The 22,515-nt window shown below is 43.4% G+C and overlaps 2 protein-coding genes across 2 annotated transcripts in view; both read right to left on the bottom strand.

Moving 5' to 3' along the window:
* The window catches only part of LOC145358957 (uncharacterized), a 59,974-nt gene extending 39,425 nt beyond the window's left edge, over positions 1-20,549 (bottom strand). Inside the window, exons 1-3 of the mRNA XM_080213310.1 lie at positions 20,316-20,549; positions 15,907-16,074; positions 8,753-8,819 (exon numbers count right to left, since the gene is read on the bottom strand). Coding sequence (XP_080069436.1) covers positions 8,753-8,819; positions 15,907-15,971 — 132 coding nt within the window. The 5' untranslated portion in view covers positions 15,972-16,074; positions 20,316-20,549. The remainder of the gene's footprint in view (positions 1-8,752; positions 8,820-15,906; positions 16,075-20,315) is intronic.
* The window catches only part of LOC145358968 (sodium channel protein type 1 subunit alpha-like), a 512,173-nt gene that overhangs the window by 414,243 nt on the left and 75,415 nt on the right, over positions 1-22,515 (bottom strand). The window lies entirely within an intron of this gene.

Here is a 22,515-nt window from a genome sequence, read left to right as displayed (position 1 = left end):
CCCCTCAGCCAAGGGTGATCTTCCAACATGTCAGGTATCTCTGAGTGTCCCAGGTTGCTTCCAGGATAGAGTAGACAGGCATGCATAATGCTTAGGAGGTGATCACACACCAGGTAAATGTTCATGAACTGGTGTCCCTTCTTGTTAATGAAGGGCACATCAGGTCGAGACAGAGCTCAAAGGGTGACATTGGTGCCATGTACTGACCCCTGGACCTGGGACAGCCTGGTAATGGCAGAGAATCCTTCAGCATGGGCATTCTGTTGGACCTGGTCCAGGTGGAAGCTGTTGTAATCAGATGCCCAGCTATCTTTACAGATGCACTTCTGCACGAAGGATTGAGAAATACCGTTCAGGTCCCCGCTCCAGCTTTGGAACAATCCAGATCCCATAATGTTCAAGGCAGCCGTGATCTTCATGGCCACCGGAAACTGGTGTCCTCCTCCTCCTCTAGGTGCCAGGGAAGTTAAAACCTGGCAGAGATGCTGCACTATCTCCCGAAGAAGGCACAGGCTTTGGTGGCACATGCTGTCCGACAACGCAGTGCATGACCAATGACTCCTGTAAAGCCAAGGCCTACAGGAGAGCTGTCTTTGTATCCCCGCCGCTTCCTGATGGGCAGATGGCATTGGGGCATCTGTGCTGGTCCCCTGATTTCAGGGTCTGGCTCTTGTGGTGCTGGATCAGGCATGGAATGGCCCTGGCACTGTTGCCAACGCCAATCTACCTTGGCAACAGACAATACCATGAGGGCTAACTGGCCAGGCTTCAAGCCAAACCTCATCTTTTCTCTGTGGGGAGGATGGAGAAGGGGAGGGAGAGAGCGACAGAGAGAGACACTCAGCATCGTCAAGTACTCTGTTGCCTTCCAGTCCTCCTATACCCCTGAGTCATGTTGCCTTTGAAGACCATGAATCCTCTCCATTGTAGCTGACTACCGCAGCTTGCAGGAGCTGCTTCCTCCAAGAATGAGAAAGGGTCACAGACACTGTCCCCTTGCTCCCCCAGACCTGACTGTGGCTTCTGAATCAGCTGGTCCCTAACTTCACTGGGTGTGCAGTGTGGCAACACAAGGAACAATAAATGTTTCCACTCATGCCTCGATGGGCCGAATGGCCTAATTCTACTACTATATCTTATGAACTTATGAACCAACACTGGTGCAGTGGTCAAGATAGTTTTTAAGTATCTCAATGCTGGTTTACAGTCTTCTAACCATTTAAAGGGTTTGTCCCTTTTCAGCAGTTCAGTCAGTAGATGTACAACGTTGCTGAAATTTGGCACATGTCTGTGATAAAATCCACTGATTCCTAAGAGCCTCAGAATCTCCTTGCTTGAGGCAGATTTGGGGAAATTCCTTTGCATCACATGGTGTCATTTCCCCATGTGCCACAATATTGGTGGAAATTTTTCATCCTGACCGCCTCAGGGATTGCAGTGGGCGGCGGGACACAGACCGTGCAGAGGTCGGTTGACCTCGGGCAGAATTTTCCGGTCATGGGGCGAACGCAGCCGGTTATTCCCCACGTGTAAAGCACGGGGACTACCACACACTCCCACTCACAAATTCAAGTCATGGATCAAAAACCAGTTAGGAACTGCAGTTCACTGGTGGTGATGAGTTACAGCGTCGACCTCTCCCCATTGCCCCCCTCCCCCCCTCCCTCCCCACCCAGAGCTGCCGCCATCGCCGACCCTCCCCCTCCCCCCTCTTGGACAATCCCTGTAGTTGCTCTGCAAGGTCAAAGATATTCCCACTGCGCACTTGTTGTGTGACTTTTAAGGTGAAATCTGGAACACTCTAAAGGTTTACTCTTTCCCTTACCCCCCTCTCCTTTCAAATAAAACCCAAAACATTCAATCCACTGTACTCTAAGACTCCTGAACAAACTTCAAGTGACACTTCCTTTAATATATTAACATGTTCTGATATGTTGTGTTTTAACAAACCTATTCATGTTACCGAATTGCAAAACTTGCATGTCAGTTAAATCTGGCAGATTAATAATTATCTGATGGGCAAATGGACCGACAGAAACTACAAAGGGTCGTGAACAAAGCGCAGTCCATGACTCAAACCAGCCTCCCATCCATTGACTTTGTCTACACTTACCTCGGAAAAGCAGCCAGCATAATCAAGGACCCCACACACCCAGGACATGCTCTCTTCCACCGAGAAAAAGATGCAAAAGTCTGAGGATGCATCCAACTGACTCAAGAATAGCTTCTTCCCTGCTGTCATCAGACTTTTGAATGGTCCTATCACATTTTAAGCTAATCTTTCTCTACATCCTATCTGTAACTGCAGCACTATATTCTGCAGCCTCTCCTTTCCTTCTCCCCTAAGTGCTCTATGAACGATAGGTTTTCACTGTGTAACACACAAGAAACAATTTTACTTTATCCCAATACATGTGACAACAATAAATCAAACCAAATCAAAACTTCCCACGTTGCTCAATTGTTTGCCAATACATTCATTAGCACTGTAAGGTGTTATTTTTTTCAGACCTAATGTTATAATGCTGATAGCCCCTTTTATACAGCAGTGTCCCCCTCTCAACTGACAAACTGTTATAAAAGAAAAGTGATTTGATACCACATCAGTGACAGCATGGTGGCACAGTGATGAGCACTGCTGCCTCACAGCTCCAGAGACCAGGCTTCGATTCCCGGCTTGGGTCACTGTCTGTGTGGAGACTGCACGTTCTCCCCATGTCTGTGTGGGTTTCCACTGGTGACTCTGGTTTCCTCCCACATTCCAAAGATGTGAAGGCCATGCTAAATTATACCTCAGTGTCCCAGGATGCGTAGGTCAGTGGGATTATTGGGTGAATATGTGGGGTTACAGGGATAGGGCCTGGGTGGGACTGTTATCAGTGCAGACTTTATGGGCCAAATGACTTCCTTCTGCACTAAAGGGATTCTCCCAACCCCCTTTAACACCCCCCCAACCCAATTTGTGTAACTCCCAAGAACAACCTTGTAAATTTTAAAAAAGGATAAATATTCACTATTCAGCACTCAACACACACAAACTCATACACACACGACGCATACACACACACACACACACTCTCAGCAAATTTATTTCACATCAAGCTTACTGTTCACCTTTATCTGCATATTCGGACTCTCGCTCAGTTCACCTCACCCATTCCCCCAGTTGACATTAATTGGACTCACGTTGAACTGGTCTTTATGGCTGTTACCATGTAAATTTATGGGAGCAATTCATTTATATCCACTAACCATTATTTTATGTACTTGTGCAAATACTTGCCCTGTGTTGAAATCATATGCAAAGTTACTTTTAATATAAAACTCCTTAATAATGATTCATGTTTGGAGGATATAACTGCAGGATCACTGGCATCCAGGTGTGTAAGTGTTGATTACAAGGAAATCTTACAGCTCTTCTGACGCACTGGTTCTGAGTGAATGAGATTTAAAAAAGCATGGTGTGCAGGATTACAGACCTTTGCATTTATTTTTAGATTTAAGCAGGCCATTTTTGTGACTAAAAAATGAAATTAGAATCTTCTAAGGTTTTAGCTGAAAGGTGCTGTGTTCCTCCAAATTCTAAAGACTGATTAAGTTTAGACAGTGGTGAGCAGGTTTACCGGAAACCATTTGCTGTTTGCTCCCCCGCTAAGACCAGCATGGATTTTGGCAGTTTAAAAAAAAAATAACTGAACAGTTCAGGTCAATTTCAGAACCTATCAGAATCTTTTTCTCATGGTGGCACAGTGGTTAGCACTGCTGCCTCAAGTGACAGGGGCCCGGGTTTGATTCCCAGCTTGGGTCACTGTCTGCACATTCTCCCCGTGTCTGCATGGGTTTCTGAAAGACAAGCTGACTAGATGCATTGGCCATGCTAAATTCTCCCTCAGATGCCAGAGTGTGGCGACTGCAGGATTTTCACAGTAACTTCATTGCTGTGTTAATGTAAGCCGACTTGTGACGTGAATAAATAGACTTCAAAAAATTTTTGAACGCAATAATTTTTGTTGATTTTATTTGCGAGTTATGGTTTATTATATTTCCTCTCTCTCTTCCCAACCATGCCCTTGTTTAATTCAATTATTCTAAACTTAAGACAAGCATTTTTTAAAAATATATGAACAAAAACAATTTGAGATTTGTTGCTGGTTGTGATACTGCCTTTCCAAATCTTTATTTTTGAATGTCCTGAAATAGCGAGTATCCATGCAGAACCTGCCAAAATGTAGCAGGCATTAATAATCCATCACCATCGAGGTGGGGCATTGGGTGGTCCCATCCCTTGTATGTGATTGACTACTGTCAGTTCGCTACTTCATTGTGGGGCGTTTAAGAGCAATTAATTCAGCTGAAAAAAAGGTGGGTGCACTGTGGAATTGCTTGTCGCATTGAAGTGCACCATGTTACTGAAATGTTTGGGTGCCATTGGTATATAGAATAGGCATTAGAAATATAGAAGAGGTGAAATCAAAATGGAGAGAGAACTTTGCACCTTTACTCTGAAAGCCTGGCCCAAGGTGTTACTAAAATAGCGTAAGGGGAAGGACAATATAGTCACAGCAGGATAGGTGAGCACAGCAGGAGCAAAGCAGCTATCATCATAGCCACATACAGCTGGAGAAAGCAGGCTCTACTGAAAACAAGCTAGGCTAAAAACTGCTGTAGAGGTGTGATTCCTGGAGTTTCTGTGGTAAGGTTTCCTGGACCAATACATTGAGGAACTATCTAGATAACAGGCTATCCTAGACTGGGTATTGTGTAATGAGAAAGGAATAATTGACAATCTAGTTGCACCAGACCCCTTGGGGATGAGTGACCATAACATGATAAATTTCTTCATCAAGATGGGGAGTGACGTTTATGGTTCTGAGACTAGAGTCCTGAATCTTAATAAAGGAAACTCTGATGGTATGAGGCGCGAATTGGCTATGATGGATTAGGAAATGTTATTTAAAGGGATGACAGTGAATCGGCAATGACAAACATTCAGTGAATTGCAATAATTGTTTATTCCTGTTTGGCACAAAAGTAAAATGGGAAAGATGGCCAAACTGTGGCTTATAAGGGAAATTAGAAATAGAATTAGATGCAAGGAAGAGGTATACAAATTGGCCAAAAAAAAACAGACCTGAGGATTGGACGCAGTTTAGAATTCAACAAAGGAGGACCAAATGATTGATTAAGAGGGGGAAAATAGAGTATGGCAGGAACATAAAAACTGACTGAAAGTTGCTGGAGATATGTGAAGGTAAACAGATTGGTATAGACAATAGTAGGTCCCTTACAGAAAGAGAAAGGGGAATGTATAGTGGGGAACTAAGAAATGGCTGACGAACTAAACACGTATTTTGGTTCTATCTTCACAAAGGAGGACACAAGAAACATATCAGAAATGTTGGGGAACAGAGGGTTTGGTGAGAGGGAAGAACTAAAGGCAACCTGTATTTGTAGAGAAATTGTGTTGGAGAAATTAATAGGAACAAAGCCTGATAATAATCCACAGGGCTTAATAATCTACAACCTAGAGTACTTAAGGAAGTGGATGCATTAGTGTCATCTTCCAAAATTCCATAGACCCCATAACAGTTCCTACAGATTGAAGGGTAGCTAACATAACCCTACTATTTAAAGAGATGTAGAAAGAAAAGAGGGCAACATAAACCAGTCTTCCTTAAGTACTCTGGAACCAAAATTAACTGTCCTCCAATTCTCTGGTACCTCCGCTGTGGCCAGACAGGAATTAAAAATTTGGGTCAGAGCTCCTGTAATTTACTCCCTTGCGTCCCACAGAAGCCTGGGACTCAACTCACCCAGACCTGGGGATTTGTCCACTTTTAATCCTGCCAACCTCTAATACCTCTTCACTCCCCGTATCAAAATGTCCAAGAACCTCACTGTCCCTCTCCCTGAATTCTATACCTACATCCTCATTCTCCCGAGAGAAGACAGATGTGAAGTCCTCATTTAACACCTTACCAATGTCCTCCGGCAGGACAGATTGCAGGACCCATTATGGACCCACAGTCCGTAATGGGTCCTACCTTTTCCCTGGTTATCTACTTCCCCTTAAAATATCTACAGAATATCTTTGGATTCTCCCCAATCTTATGCACCAGTGCTTTTTTATGCCCCCTCTATGCTGTCCGAATTGTGTTCTTAAAATCCCCCCCGCACTTTCCATAGTACTGAAAGGCCTCCACTAATTTGTTCCCTTTGTACCTGCTAAAAGTGTCTCTTTTCTTTCTTGTCCAGTCCAGAACATTCCTAGACATCAGGATTCTCTGGGCTTGTTGCTCCCACATTTCAGCCTAAAGGGACCATGTTGGGTATGTGCTCTGCCCATTTCCTTTTTGAATGCCACCCACTGCTCTGCTGTAGATTTTCCCACAAGGAGCTGTTCCCAGTCCACTTTGACCAGATCCTGCATTATTTTAATAAAATCTGCCTTCTCCCAATCCAAAACCATTTTTTGCAGAGAATTTTTTTTTCCTTTTCTACAACAAACTTAAATCGTACTGTGTTGTGGTCGCTATCACTAGAATGTTCCCCCACCGCCTATTCAAACACCTGACTGTTTCTCTTGGACTGCCTGGTGGTCACCTTCTTTCCTCCAGTCCCTTGAGCTGTGGTTGTGACCACCTCTCTAGAAGTACTATCCACATAACGCAGCTTCCCATTGCGCTAGTGTCTCCAGCCCCCACTAGTTTCTCCAGTTGGGAGCACTCCTGTAAATGCGATCATCTGGATGCCAGTAGAGACCATGACATCCATTACAGGATGTCATTTTGTATTCAGAATATTCTTATAAGCCTTTTTTCAGAAGAAGTTGCATTATTGATGTCTGCTGTGGGTTCTGAGCAGGTTTTCAGGGATTTTTTGGTCTGCAAGATAGTGTTCCGCAAGCAAGACCTGTTCGACTAGTTACTCTTGTTTGCATAGTTATTGCTGATATTATTATTCTGCAGAGCTACTGTTATTGTTCAACTTTGTTACTTATTTAAATAAACAAGTTCCTTCTTTTTAACAATACACTCAGCTACATTTATTGTGGTCTCAAGTTACCACAACTTCCCACATGTGACAGGTTACACATTCCACTCGGCTGATCTTACCTAATAGGTCTTAAACTTTTAAAATCACAAAATTTTAAAAGATACTCCTCATAACACTCAGCAAACTCTGATTTAGAAAACGTACTCTGAATTAGAGTGGTTGCTTTTAAAGTGTGTGCAGGTTCTGCATTTAAGCGCACATTCTGAAATACAGCCCACACTCTAGATCAGAGCCTGCTCTTCAGATCACAGCCCATTCTCTGAATCAGAGCTCGCAGTTGGGATCAGGGCCCGCACTCCGGATCAGAGCCCGTAGTCCAGATCGGAGCCTGCAGTCTGGATCAGGGCCCGCAGTCCGGATCCGGGCCCGCAGTCTGGATCAAGGCCCGCAATCCGGATCAAGGAACGCACTTTCTTTATTACAGTACACACTTTGAATTAGCACGTAAACTCTGAAATAGCACACATTCCAAATTAAAGCACAGACTCTGAATTAGAGGTCACACACTGAATTAGAGCACACACACTCTGAATTAGAGCACACACACTCTGAATTAGAGCACTCACACTCTGAATTAGAGCACTCACACCCTGAATTAGAGCACATACTCTGAATCTCAGCACATGCTCTGGGTTACAGCACACATTCAGTCCATCAGTTTTATTTCAAATACTAAGTTTATTTAGATTCCAAACCATTAGTTTTGCCCCGTTGTATCCTTGTAGCTGAAGACTTAACTGCTGATTTACCCTTAGCTTCATACCCTCTGCCCCTTCCTGCCATGGTATGTTTATCATTTCCCATATCTGTACCTGTGATTACTCTTTGGTAATACCACATCTATCCAGATTCTACTCTCCCCAGTTCTGGTGCCAGGGCCCCATGAACTGGAACCACTTTTCGTCCATCAGTCACTCAAACATTTCCCTAATCTTATTTAGCTGATGCCAATATCTAAATTGCTTGGGCAATAATCGGGAAATGATTAACTTTGTGGTTCTGCTTCCTCTCCAGCCCAGAGTTGATGCCCTGAACTGATGGCACTGAGGAGACAACACAGCCATCTTGACTCTCACTCATTGCTGCAGCATATAGCGTCAATGTCCCTACCAACACTGTCCACTATCAGTGCTATAATCTTATATGATTTCCTCCACTTAAATGTAACACACTGAAATGGTCAGTCAACTCATCCACCTCGCAGCCCCCACTCCCATCCAATCAAACTGAATGATCCATGATCCTCAAAGCTGTTGGACAATTGCAAGCAATTCCAGACGCTTCTGAACTCCTGCCCTGTGAGTGCCCTTACATGCCTCAGTTGCAATTGCACCCTCCTGCTCATGACAGATTTACAAACCAAAAGACCTTCTCCTAAAGGGTGTGACTGCATCCAGGTAACTCTCACCCCACCTGATGGGTCACAGTGTCTGCAGCTCAGACTCCACCTCAAGGACTCTGAACTGAAGTTCCTCAAGCCGCACATACTTACTGCAGACATGCTTGCCCTGGATCACACTGGAGCCCCCCACATGATGCAACCCTGATACATCACCCATTCCCACCATACTGATGAGCTTTAATTAATAACTTTATTATTTTATTCAATTACTTATTTTGTTTCGGATATTAATTAATCGTAATAAAAATTCTGGTACAACTTTAAAAATTTGTATAATACATCTTGATCACTTACCAGATATTCAACATGTTCACACACCAACAATTCACTTCCTCTGCTGTGGGAGAGCAGAAACCAATTCCTACAGGGTGAAAAAGTTAGAAAAAGCACAAAAAAGTTAGAAAAAACGCAGTTCTGATGCTGGTTTCAGGTGCACTTTTTTTGGTTCAAACAAAACCACAACTGGCCTAAGAAATAAACATAGAAACAAAGAAAATAGTATCAGGAGTAGGCCATTTGGCCTTTTGAGCATGCTCCATCATTCATTATGATCGTGAGATCATCAAATTCAGTAACCTGTTCACACTTTCCCCCTTTGAACTGTTTCGCCCCAACAGCTATATCTAATTGAGTGGCAGGGTGGCACAGTGGTTAGCACTGCTGCCTCACAGCGCCAGGGACCCGGGTTCGATTCCTGGCTTGGGTCACTGTCTGTGTGGAGTCTGCACATTCTCCCTGTGTCTGCGTGGGTTTCCTCCGGGTGCTCCGGTTTCCTCCCACAGCCCAAAAAACGTGCTGGTTAGGTGCATTAGCCATGCTAAATTCTCCCTCAGTGTACCTGAACAGGCACCTGAGTGTGGCGACGAGGGGATTTTTACAGTAACTTTATTGCAGTGTTAATATAAGTCTACTTCTGACGATAATAAAAAAAATAAACTTGCATAAATAATGAACTATTTCCTTCTTGATAACATACAATGCTTTGACCTCAGAAATGCTTTCTGTGGTGGACAATTCCACAGATTCAAACCCTCTCGGTGAATACATTTCTCATCATCTCCATTCTGAAAGGTTTACCTCGTATCCTCAGACTATGACCCCTTGTTTTGGACTCTCCTGCCATCAAGAACATCTTTACTGCATCTACCCTGTCTAGATTTGTTAGAATTTGAGAGGTTTCTGTGGGATTCCTCCCTCATTCTCTGAAATTCCAGTGACTATAATCCTAACTGACTCAACCTCTCTTCATAAGTCAGTCCCAATATCCCAGGAATTATCCTCTCTGCACGCTTCCTACAGCAAGAACATCCTTCCTCAGATAAAAGAGATCAAAACCGCACACACTATTCCAGATATGCTTACCATGGCCCTGTATAATTGCAGCAAGACATCCCTGTTCCTGTACTCAAACCCTTTTGCTATGAAAGCCAACATACTATTTGCCTTCTTCACTGCTTGCTGCATCTACATGCTTACTTCCAGCGACTTGTGCACAAGGACACCCAGGCTTCATTGCCCATTCCCTTCTCAATCCATAGCCATTCAGATAATAATCTGCCTTCCTGATTTTGTTACCAAAGTGGAAACCCCTGGATATACATTTCCCATCCCGAGTCAACTTTCAGTCCTGTCTCCATAATCCCATCTATATTGTACAAACTTCTGTGAGAAGTTCTATAAGAACAGCCTGTTTTTATGTACTCCACAGGCTTATTCTCATGCTCTACCATTCTTAATCAATTGCTTTGTTCTCCTTTACTGATTTCCAAACTGCTCCCAATCCTCAGGTCTGTTGTTTTTTTCTGCTCAAATGTATACCTCTTACTTACTATTTCTAATTTCCCCTAATATATCATGATTTGGCCACCTTTCCAGTTTTACTTTAGTGCCAGACAGGAATGAACAATTGTTGCTGCTCACCCATGTGCCCTTTGCTTGCCATTGCCTAACAAACGTCATCCCTTTATGTAACCTTCCCCAGTCCATCATAGCCAACATGCACCTCATATTTTCATAGTTTCCTTTAATTAGATTCAGGACCCTAGTCTCAGAATCAACGATGTCACTCTCTATCTTGATAAAGAACTCTATCACATTATGGTCACTCATCCTCAAGGGGTCTCACACAACGAGATTGCCAATCATTTCCTTCTCTATTCACAATACCTTGTCTAGAGTGGCCTGTTCTCTAGTTGGTTCCTCATCACATCAGTCCTAAACAAACCATGTGTATACAAATACAGGAATTCCTCCTCTACGATATTGTACCTAATTTGATTTGCCCAGTCTATACGCAGATTAAAGTCACCCATAATTCCAGATGTTCCTTTATTGCATGTGTCTCTAATTGCCTGTATAATGCCACCCCCAATGTCACCATTCTTGTTTTGGGGGAGGGGGGCATCTAGATACAATCGCCATTAAAGTTTTTTGCCTCTTGGTGTTTCCCAGCTCTACCGATGCAGATCCACATCATCTGGGCTAATATTCTTCCTCATTATTGGCTACATTTCCTCTTTAAGCAGCAATTCAGCTCCACTGCCTTTTCTTTATTGTCTATCCTTCCTCAATACTGAATACTCCTGGATATTCATTTCCCATCCCTAGTCACCTTCCAGCCACGTCCCAATAATTCCTCTATAAGCCCCCCCAGTACCACGGAAGGAAATAGTACCCACTGCAGGGAAGTCCTCTGTCAACTTGTTGGACTATACCCTTCAACCAGACGAAATTGAAGTTCTCAGCTGAGGCTTAATTTCTACCCCACCACCAAAATGGAGCAGCAACCAAAGAGGAAAGAGGCGAATTGGACCCCTCCAGAAGGCCACTGCCCTAGACTCGATATGTACGCTCAAGCCATCAGGAGATGCGTGAATGGCAGGTTCATCAGCCTCACTCACAAGACATCCCTGAACAAGCACAATGCAACGCTCTCAAGACAACCATAACACTGTCATCAAACCAGCAGACAAAGGAGGGGCCATCATCATACTGAACGGAATGGATTACTGCAAAGAAGTGTATCAACAATTGAACAACCAAGAACACTACAGTTAGCCGCAGATCCAACCAAAGAACACACCCACCAACTCAACAGACTGATTTAGACCTTTGATCCAGACCTTCAAAGCACCCTGCGTGCTCTCATCCCATATACTCCCCACGTTGGAGATCTCTACTGCCTCCCAAAGATACAAGGCCAACACAGCCAGCTGTCCCATTGTATAGGGCAATGGGAGTCTGCATGACAACCTCTCTGGCTACATCAAGGGCATCCTGAAACCTATCATACAAGGACCCCAAGCTTTTGTCGCGACACTATAGACATCTTACAGGAACTCAGCACCCATGGAGCAGTTGAACCAGGAACACTCCTCGTCACAATGGACATCTCGGCACTCTACACCAGAATCCCCCATGATGATGGCATTGCTGCGACAGCCTCAGTATTCAACATCAACAACTGCCAATCTCCAGACGCAATTTTACAACTCTTCCACTTTGCCCTGGACCACAACGTCTTCACCTTCGACAACCAGTTCTTCATCTAGAGCAGCCGTGGGGACCAAATTCTTACCTCAATACACCAACATCTTCATGCACGAATTTGAACAAGGCCTCTTCACCGCACAGGACATTCAACCGACACTATACACTAAATACATCAATGACATTTTCTTCCTTTGGACTCATGACAAAGGATCACTGAAACAACTACATGATGACATCAACAAGTTCCATCCCACCATCAGACTCACCACGGACTACTCTCCAGAATTGGCTGAATTCTTGGAGACATGCATCTCCATTAAATGCAATTTGATCACCTCATCGCCTCACTGTACCGCAAGCCCACCAATAATCTCATGATGCTCCACTTCCCAGCTTCATCCTAAACATGTTAAAGAAGCCATTCCCCACAGAAAGCTCTCCATATACGCAGGATCTGCTCAGATGAGGAGGAATGCAACAGACACCTATAGATGCTGAAAGATGCCCTCATAAGAATGGGATATGGCACTCGATTCATCGATCGACAGTTACGACACGCCATAGTGAAAAACGCACTGACCTCCTCAAAAAGCAAACATGGGACATATTGGACAGAATACCCTTCATCGTCCAGTACTTCCCCGGAGTGGAGAAACTATGACATCTTCTTCAGAGCCTTCAACATCTTGCCAAGGCCACCCCCACACCCTCACTACTTGCCTTCAAACAACAGCGCAACTTCAAGCAGACGATTGTCCGCAGCAAACTACCCAGCCTTCAGGAGAACAGTGACCATGACACCTCACAACCCTGCCACCGCAATCTCTGCAAGACATGCCGGATCATCGACATGGATGACATCATCTCACGTGAGAACACCACCCACCAGGTACACGGTACATACTCTTGTGACTCGGCCAATGTTGTCTACCTGATACACTGCAGGAAAGGATGTCCCGAGGCATGGTACATCGGCGAGGCCATGCAAGCTACGACAACAGATGAACATTCACCACGCGACAATCACCAGGCAGAAGTGTTCCATTCGTGTCGGGGAACACTTCAGCAGTCAAGGGCATTCAGCCTCTGATCACTGAGTAAGCGTTTTCCAAAGCGGCCTTTAAGACACACGACAATGCAGAATCGCCCAGCAAAAACTGACAGCCAAGCTCCGCACGCATGAGGACAGCCACAACCAGGGTCTTGGGTTCATGTCACACTATGTGTAATGCCCACCATTTGGCCTGGGCTTGCAAAATCCTACTAACTGTCTTGGTTCGAGACAATTCCCACCTTTTTAACCTGTGATTATCCCTCTCTCCACTCACATTGTCTGTGCTTATTTGATTATCTGTTAAGGTTCTCATTCCAACCGTTATCTTGCAATAGAGTCGCTGCTTACATATGCCCTGTCTGTGAACCTAATCCTCCATGATGATGAAGGAGCAGCGCTCCGAAAGCTCATGATACCAGATAAACATTTTGGCCTTTAACCTGGTGTTTCGAAACTTCTTAATGTGCCCATAATCCCAACTACATCATCCCTGTTTATATCTATTTCTGCAATTAATTCATCCACTTTATTGCGAATCTTCTGCATGTTCAGACACAAAGTGTTAAAGCTTGTCTTTTTAACATTCCTTGTCCCATTCCCATTATTTCCCACTGTGATCCTGTTTTGATAATGGCCCTTGATTTCTTTGCCTATCAATTTCCTGTGTTTTCTTCTTACCCCTGATTCTGCTTCCTCTGACAGCTTGAAGAGGTTCCCATCCCCTAGCAGTTTAGTTGAAACTAAAAAAAAACACCTGAGCAAAAACTCCCCATAGGACATCAATCCCAGTCCTGCCCAAGTATAACCTGTCCACGATACATTGCTGCCACCTCCCTCAGAATGGGTCCCCATGTCCAAGGAATCTGAAACTCTCACATCATCTCTTCAACCACGCATTCATCCAATATGTCTTGCTATTTCTAAACCGACTAGCAAATGGCACAGGTAGTAATCCTAAGATCGCTACGTTTGAGGTCCTACTTTTCAACTTGTTTCCTAATTTCCAATATTCCACTTTTAGGACCTCTTCCCTTTGTACCTATCTCAGTTGCACCAATGTGTACCATGACCACTGGTTGTAAACCAACCCTCCCTTCCAATCCCCCAGCACCCCCCCCCCACCCCAGCCCCCCTCCCCCCCCCCCAATCTCAGGATGTCCTGCAGTCACTCTGAGACCTCCTTGAGCCTAGCACCAGGGAGGCAACATATCATCCTGGAGTCTTGTTTGCAGCCAAAGAAACACCTATCTATTCCCGTCAAAATTTAATCTCCTATAACCATCGTATCCTCACATTTTTTATTCCTCTTCTGTGAAGCAGAGCCAACTGCAATGTAACAAATTGGGCTGCTGCTGTTATTCCTGAGAGGCCATTCCTTTCAACAATATTCAAACCAACATATCTGTTTTGCAAGTGAATGCCCACAGTGACTCCTGCACTGCCTGCCTAGTCCTCTTGCTCTGTTTGGTGATCACCCATTCCTTTCCTGCCTGCGGTGTGACTACGTCTCTATACGTGCTATCCATGATATTTTCCGCCTTGTGGATGCTCCACAATGTCCCCAACCATCACTTCTGTGCCAAAACCTGGGCATCCAGAAGCTGTATTTACATATTGGCACTGGGCATTGGAAGTGTGCCCAGCTTCCCACATAGAGCAGGAGGAGCATATTGCGACTTTGAGCATTCCTGCCATGACATAGAACATAGAACATAGAACATAGAACATAGAACATTACAGCGCGGAACAGGCCCTTCGGCCCACAATGTTGCGCCGACCAGTCTTATTTTTAAAAAAAAAACATTGACCCACTAATCTAAACCACTCCTTTTTCGTCCATAAACCTATCCACCAATCTCTTAAACGCCCCCAAACTAGGCGCATTTACAACTGCAGCAGGCAGGGCATTCCAGTCCCTCACTACCCTCTGGGTAAAGAACCTGCCCCTGACATCCGTCCTATAACTACCCCCCCTTAATTTAAAGCCATGCCCCCTCGTGCTAGATTTCTCCATCCGAGGAAACAGGCTATCACCATCCACCCTATCTAAACCTCTAATCATCTTATATGTTTCTATAAGATCCCCTCTTAGCCGCCTTCTTTCCAGTGAAAACAACCCCAAATCCCTCAGTCTCTCCTCATAGGACCTCCCCTGCATACCAGGCAACATCCTGGTAAACCTCCTCTGCACCCTCTCCAAAGCCTCCATATCCTTCCTGTAATGTGGGGACCAGAACTGCACACAGTACTCCAAGTGCGGCCGCACCAGAGTTGTGTACAGTTGCAACATGACGCTGCGACTCCTAAATTCAATCCCCCTACCAATAAACGCCAAGACACCGTATGCCTTCTTAACAACCTTATCTACTTGATTCCCAACTTTCAGGGATCTATGTACACATACACCTAGATCCCTCTGCTCCTCCACTCTATTCAAAGTCCTCCCGTTAGCCCTATACTCAACACATCTGTTATTCCTACCGAAATGGATTACCTCACACTTCTCCGCATTAAACTCCATCCGCCACCTCGCGGCCCAGCTCTGCAACCTGTCCAAGTCACCCTGCAAACTTCGACACCCTTCCTCACAATCTACCACACCTCCGACTTTGGTGTCATCAGCAAACTTACTAATCCACCCAACTATACCCTCATCCAGATCATTAATAAAGATTACGAACAGCAGTGGCCCCAAAACAGATCCCTGAGGCACACCCCTTTAAATTGAAAGACAATTAAAATCAAATAATATCAACTACTCTGGGGCCTTTCTCCCCTGGTTCTCATTACTACAGAACCTTTACCTTACAAACTATAAAGATCAAGACCTTAAAAACTACAAGTGATAACAATAGTTAATACTAACCCATCCATATTCACCCAGTCAGCTGCTTCCACTTACCCTGCATCACTTTTGAATCCTGAAGTCACCTTGAGAGCTCCAAACTCCAAGCTTTCTCTCTGCATTCTTGCGTTGTTTTCACTCTCCTCTCTCACTCTTCTCTTGGTCCTGCTGACTGTCTGTTCCGATGTCCCGGGGTCCTCCACTTCCACTCTCCTCTAAGCGTTGCTAAAGGTTGCAATTAGAGCACACACTGTAAATTAGGGTGTGCATACTGAATCCGAGTCCGCATTCTGGGTTTTTTCATAGTATAAACACCTCATCCCACGTATTTGTTGAGTGCACGTTCTCCAAACAGTTTCTAACACAATTATGTCCATTTTTCAAATAAGGAGACCAAAGCTGTACAAGGCCTTGTATAGTTGCGATAAAGCTTCTCTACTTTTAAATTTCATATCCCTCGTAATAAACAAAAACATTCCATTTGCCTTCCTCATTACTTGCTGTATGTACATACTCACCTTTTGTGATTCATGCGCAAGGGTGACCATATCCCTGTCGACCACTCTCTCTCTATTTAAATATTATATTATTTTTCTATTCTCCCTGCCAATGTGGACAAGTGCACGTTTTTCCACATGATACTCCAACTGCCAAATATTTGCCCACTGCCAGGAAAGCAGAGGCTGTTTTAGATGAGCTATATTTTTATTGCCAATGATTAGAAATGAGCATAAAGAGAAAACCTTTTAGAACAGAGGTGAGGAGAAATTTCTTCACCTAAACAATGGTGAATGTGTGGAATTCACTACCACAGAAAATAGCTAAGACCAAACATTTAGGTATAGCTATTGGGGCTAAAGGCATAAAGGGATATGGGAGGAAGGGAAGGGAATCAAGGTATTGAATTCGATGACCAGCCATGATCAAGATGAATGGTGAAAAGGGCTTGAAGGGCTGAATGGCCTACTCTTACTTATAGTTTCTATGTTTCTATGTGTTCTGAGAATCTAAATACTCCACATCCACAGGTTCCCCTTTATCCACTTTATCTGTTATTTCCTCAAATACTCAAATAAATTTGTTAAACATGATTTCCGTTCACAAAACATGTGGATTCTTTCTGATCAAATTATGATTTTGCAAATATTGCTACAACCTCCTAGACAATAGATCCTAGCAATTTCCCTGTGATTGATGTTAGACTAACTGGCCTGCTTTCTGCCTCCCTCTTTTCTTGAATAAAGATTCTACATTCACTATTTTCCAATCCACAGGGATGCTTCCAGGCTATGAGGAACTTTGGAAGATTATAACCATTGCCTCTACCAAATCTACACCCACTTCTTTTAAGACCCTGGTGAAACGATACAAACTGCTATGAGAGAAACCAAGGCCTAGTTACAAGGGAGGAAACCGTGGAATATAGGCTAATTTATTTAACAAAGGCCCTTAATCTGAGAGAATTCATTAAATCAGACATCGGGACATGGGAAAGATAATTGGTACGTATAAACCCAGACAGAAGCTGGGATATCAAGGATAACTTGGTTGGTTTGCTTGGTTTCATTGGTCAGAACATTGAATACAGGAGTTGGAATGTCGTGTTAAAGTTGTACAAGACATTGATAAGGCTACACTTGGAATACTGTGTGCAATTCTGGTCACCCTATTATAGAAAGGATATTATTAAACTAAAAAGAGTGCAGAAAAGATTTACTAGGATGTTACCGGGATTTGATGGATTGAGTTATAAGGAGAGGCTGGATAGACAGGGATTTTTTTTCTCTGGAGCGTATGAGGCTAAGGGGTGATCTTATAGAGATCTATAAAATTATGAAGGGCACAGTTCAGCTAGATAGTCAACATATTTTCCCAAAGGTAGGGGAGTCTAAAACTAGAGGGTATAGGTTTAAGGTGAGAGGGGACAGATAGAAAAGTGTCCAGAGGGACAATTTTTTCACACAGAAGGTGGTGAGTATCTGGAACAAGCTGCCAGAGATAGTAGTAGAAGCGGGTACAATTTTCTCTTTTAAAAAGCATTTAGATAGTTACATGGGTACAATGGGTATAGAGGGATATGGGTCAAATGCAAGCAATTGGGATTAGTTTCGGGGTTTTAAAAAGAAAGAGTGGCATGGACAAGTTGGGCCCAAGGGCCTGTTTCCATGCTGCAAACCTCTATGACTCTATAACTTATATCTATGGTCAGCTAACATGATCAAAAATTTACACTAATTGGATTTTATAATTAAGCATGGATGCAACAGTTGTGATCGGTTTTAATATTTGTATCTTGTGTATGAAGTAACCCTAATCAATAGTTGTGAGTGTATGGCGATTACTCCTATCCCTTGATTGGCAGATGTTAATTATCTGTAATCAAATCTAAAACTATATCTGCTTGTGTATGATTATACTCTGAACTCTGGCCGGCAGCAGCTAACATTCCAGAGTCCTCACTATGTAGCTCAATTAAACAACTGTTGTAAAAGCTCCATGACTTGATCTGGCTTCTTTAAAGGGAACAAAGTGATAATAAATTAAAGGGCTGAACACCAAAAGGCACTGCAACACCCAGGATGCAAGTCACCTAACCCTGGGGACTTGTCAGCCTTTTGGTCTATTAGCTTGCCTAGCACCTTTTCCCTGATGATGGTGATCATTTTATGTTCTTCTTTCCTACTCTTTTCCTGTTTAAATAACACTTTTATATTACTGGTTCTTTTTCATTTGTATGCTTTTTTAAGTTATTTTGTGCTGGTTCTTAGAGTTTCACCAATCTTCTGTCCTACCACTAATCTTTGCAGACTTGTACAATCTTTCTTCCAATTTGATACTATCCTTTGCTTCCTTATTCAGCCATGGATGACACATCCCTTCTTAAAGAGCATTTTGTTCTCTCTGAGAGTTATTTGATATCCCATTAAAAGTCTGTGCCACTGCATCTCCTCTGTATTATCTTTTAATCTAGTTTCCTGATTCACTCCAGCTAGATCAGCTTTCATGTCTTTGCAATTAACTTTATTATTGAGTTTTAAAACACTAGTCTTAGACTCAGTTCTCCCTTCTAACCGAACATGAAACATGTTATGAACACTGTCACTTAGGAGCTCCTTTACTATAAGGTATTTATTCATCCTACTTCATTAATCATTACCACGTTCAGAAAAGCCTGCTCCTTGGTTAACTCTTGAACGTACTGTCTCAAAGACATTTTCCCAAACGCTTTCTGTGAACTCTTGCTCCGAGCTACCTTTGCCAACTTGATTCACCCAATCCACATGTGGAATAAAGTCACTTGTGATTATTGTATTTCTACCCAATTATCTCTTCCTGTATATCCTGTCCAACAGTGAAGCTACTGTTAATGGCCTAGAAACTACTCAGTAGGTGACTATTCCTTACTGTTTCATATCTCCACCTGGAGTACTTCTATTTCTTTATTCGATTCAATTTTAATTTATCCTTTATTTAGCTCTTTCAAGCCAACTGCATTTGATTGCTAATTGCAACCTTAATTAATAAAGCTACCCCACTTTTCCTTGCTTCCTATTTTTCTGAAATGTCAAATATCCTTCAATATTCAAGTCCCAGACTTGGTCACCCTGCAGTCTGTGATGGTGGTTAGGTCACACATTTCCATCTGTGTTAACGATTAATTCACCTTGGTACCAATGCTGCATGCATTCAGATAGAGACATTAACTTGGTCCTTTTTACAAATTTTGTACTCTCCAATCTTATCGGCTGGTGTCCTCTTAAGTCCGTACTCTCTCCCACTTCCTAGTTGTCATTATTCAAATCATTACTCTGCCCTATGATCTCGTTATCTCCCTTTGACTTACCACATCTCCTCTCACATGATCTCTTCTTATTATTACTTTAAAACCCTCCCTCCAACTCGAGTTAAACCAAAATACTGGACCCGACATAATTCACTGTCCTCTGAAATAGTCCTAGTAAACCATTTAATTCAAAGACAGTGAAGATTGGGCAATAAATTCCTACTGAGGCCTGCATCATCTGACAGATTAAATAAAGACACCCTCCTTTATCTGACCACTGATCAAATCAGTAGACCCAGTTTAAAGGGTGTGACAATATTCTGGAATATTGATGTGTCACAGTGTCTGCAGCTCAGCCTCTAGCTCAATGACTGAACTGAAGTTCTTCACACCACATATACACGCACACACGCTCCTACTGTGAATGTGTTTCTCCTGGATCACACAGACATCAAAGGAATTCCCACATTCCACAGTTACAGCACATCAGCTGTCCTGCACTCATTGTTGTGTGCTAATTAACTTTCTAAATTAACTAGAAATTAGTTGCTCCTAATACCGACAACAAGTTTTATTATTTCAAGTAAAGAGCCTGAATACAGATGAAACCTTACAATAACTAATGACTTACATTCAAGCAAAACAAGCAAAATAGCAACACAAACACCAACCAGTCACTTACCAGTTTTTCTGTGATGCTAAGCTCTCATTTTTTTCAGCGCTGGGTGTGTGTACAGACTCGCCATGATTGGTTCCTTCTCGCTCTGCTTTAAGTTGTCACAGCTCCAGATCTCTATCTTCCTTGCAACACCATTGAAAAATCTTGCCACTCGCTCAGTGTGAGCCCTCTGGTGCTGCTTTAAGTCCTTGAAGCTCTTGCCCTCTTTCTCCTGTGTCGAACAGCTAATTGTTCTGACCGCTCTAGAGCCAAATAGAGAGTAAAGCCTGAATTAGAGAAGAAGCTGAATGAGACCACAAAAATCAGAATTAGGCGCATGCAATGAATTAGAGCAGCTCTCCGAAACAAAGCACATATTCTGAATTACAGATCGTACACTACCTGAGAGTGCAAACAATGAACTAGAGCACACAAAGGACACTCGAGCAGGTGACCAGATTTGAGAGTACACTCTGAATTAGAGCGCAAACTTTAAATTAGAACCAAAACCTCCTTTTGCTCCGGTTTCCTCCCATAATCCAAAGATGTGTGGCTTAGATGGATTGGCCATGCTAAGTTGCTCCTTAGTGCCAGGGGGACTATCTAGGGTAAATGCATGGGGTTATGGGGACAGGGTCTGGGTGGGATTGTGGTTGGTGCAGACTCGATGGGCCGAACGGTCTCCTTCTGCACTGTAGGGATTCTGAATCTAGTGCGACTCCAGAGCCACAGCAACGTGGTTGATTCTGAACTCCCCTCTGAACAAGTGCAACAAGGGATGGGCGATAAATGCTGGCCCAGTCAACAATGCCCCTGTCCTAAGAATGAATAAAAAAAAGGCTGAGTGAGAGGACAAATGCATGCAGATAAATGGATATGTGCATGATTATCCACTTTGGTAGCAAAAACAGGAAGGCAGATGATTATCTGAATGGATATAAGTTAAGAGAGGAAAATGTGCAATAAGACCTGAGTGTGCTAGTACACCAGTCTGAAAGTAAGCATACAGGTGCAGCAGACAGTAAAGAAGGCAAATGGTATATTGGCTTTCATAGTGAGAGGATTCTGTACAAGAACAGAGATATCTTGCTGCAATTATACAGAGCCTTGGGCAGTCACAACTGGAATATTGTGTGCAGTTTTGATCTTCTTATCTGAGGAAGAATCTTCATGGGATGGAAAGAGTGCAGAGGAGGTTTCATAGAATCATAGAAGCCCTATAGTGCAGACGGAGGCCATTCAGCCCATCGAGTTGACACCGACAACAATCCCACCCTGGCTCCTTTGCCCACAACTTCACACATTTACCCTGCTATTCCCTCTAACCTACACATCCCAGAACACTAAGGGCAACTTAGCATGGCCAATCAACCTAACTCACACATCTTTGGACTGTGGGGTGAAACCGGAGCACCCAGGCGAAACCCACACAGACTCGGGGAGAATGTGCAAACTCCACACAGACAGCAACCTAAGCCAGGAATTGGACCTGAGTCCCTGGAGCTGTGAGGCAGCAATGCTAACTGCTGTGCCACCCATTTACCAGGCCAATTCCTGAGATGGAAGGACGGACATATAAAGTGAGTTGAATCGTTTAGGATTATATTCACCGGTGTTTAGTCAAATGTGGGGAGAATCTCATAGAAACCTATAAAATTCTAACAGGATAAGTCAGGGTAGATGCAGGAAGGATGTCCCCAGTGGTGGGGTCGCCCAGAACCTGGGTGATAGTCCAATGAAAAGAGATAAACCTTTTAGGACTGAGAAATGAGGAGAGTGGCAAACCTGTGGATTTTGCTACAACAAAAAGCAGTTGAGGCCAAAACACATGTTTTCAATGAGTTAGATATAGCTCTTGGGGACTAAAGGGATCAGGAAAAATTTGGGGGGAGGGACAGAATCAGGATGTTGAATTTGATGATCAGCCATAATCATAGTGAATGCTGGAACAGGCTCGAGGGGCCAAATACCTACTCCTGGGCTTATTTTCTATGTTTCTATGTTATATCTTTATGTAGCCAAGACCAATAGAAATTCTGAAAATTCTTGAGATTTCCTAATCCCTAAATGCCCAGCCATTGGGACTTCATGAACCATTCTTAACATTTCATTCTGGTACCCGGACGGTATCACTATATGATGCACTGTTGATCACTTCCAACGGCCAGGGCATGGGATGGTCTTCATTTCATCATTAACACTTTGTCTTCAGTCTAATATTATT

This window comes from Carcharhinus amblyrhynchos, chromosome 2 (genome assembly GCF_965287045.1).
Source record: "Carcharhinus amblyrhynchos chromosome 2, sCarAmb.v2.hapA, whole genome shotgun sequence".
In the NCBI taxonomy this organism is placed as follows: domain Eukaryota; kingdom Metazoa; phylum Chordata; class Chondrichthyes; order Carcharhiniformes; family Carcharhinidae; genus Carcharhinus; species Carcharhinus amblyrhynchos.
The sequence above is the reverse complement of the archived record's forward strand: the minus strand, read 5'-3'. Positions and strand labels throughout refer to the sequence as shown.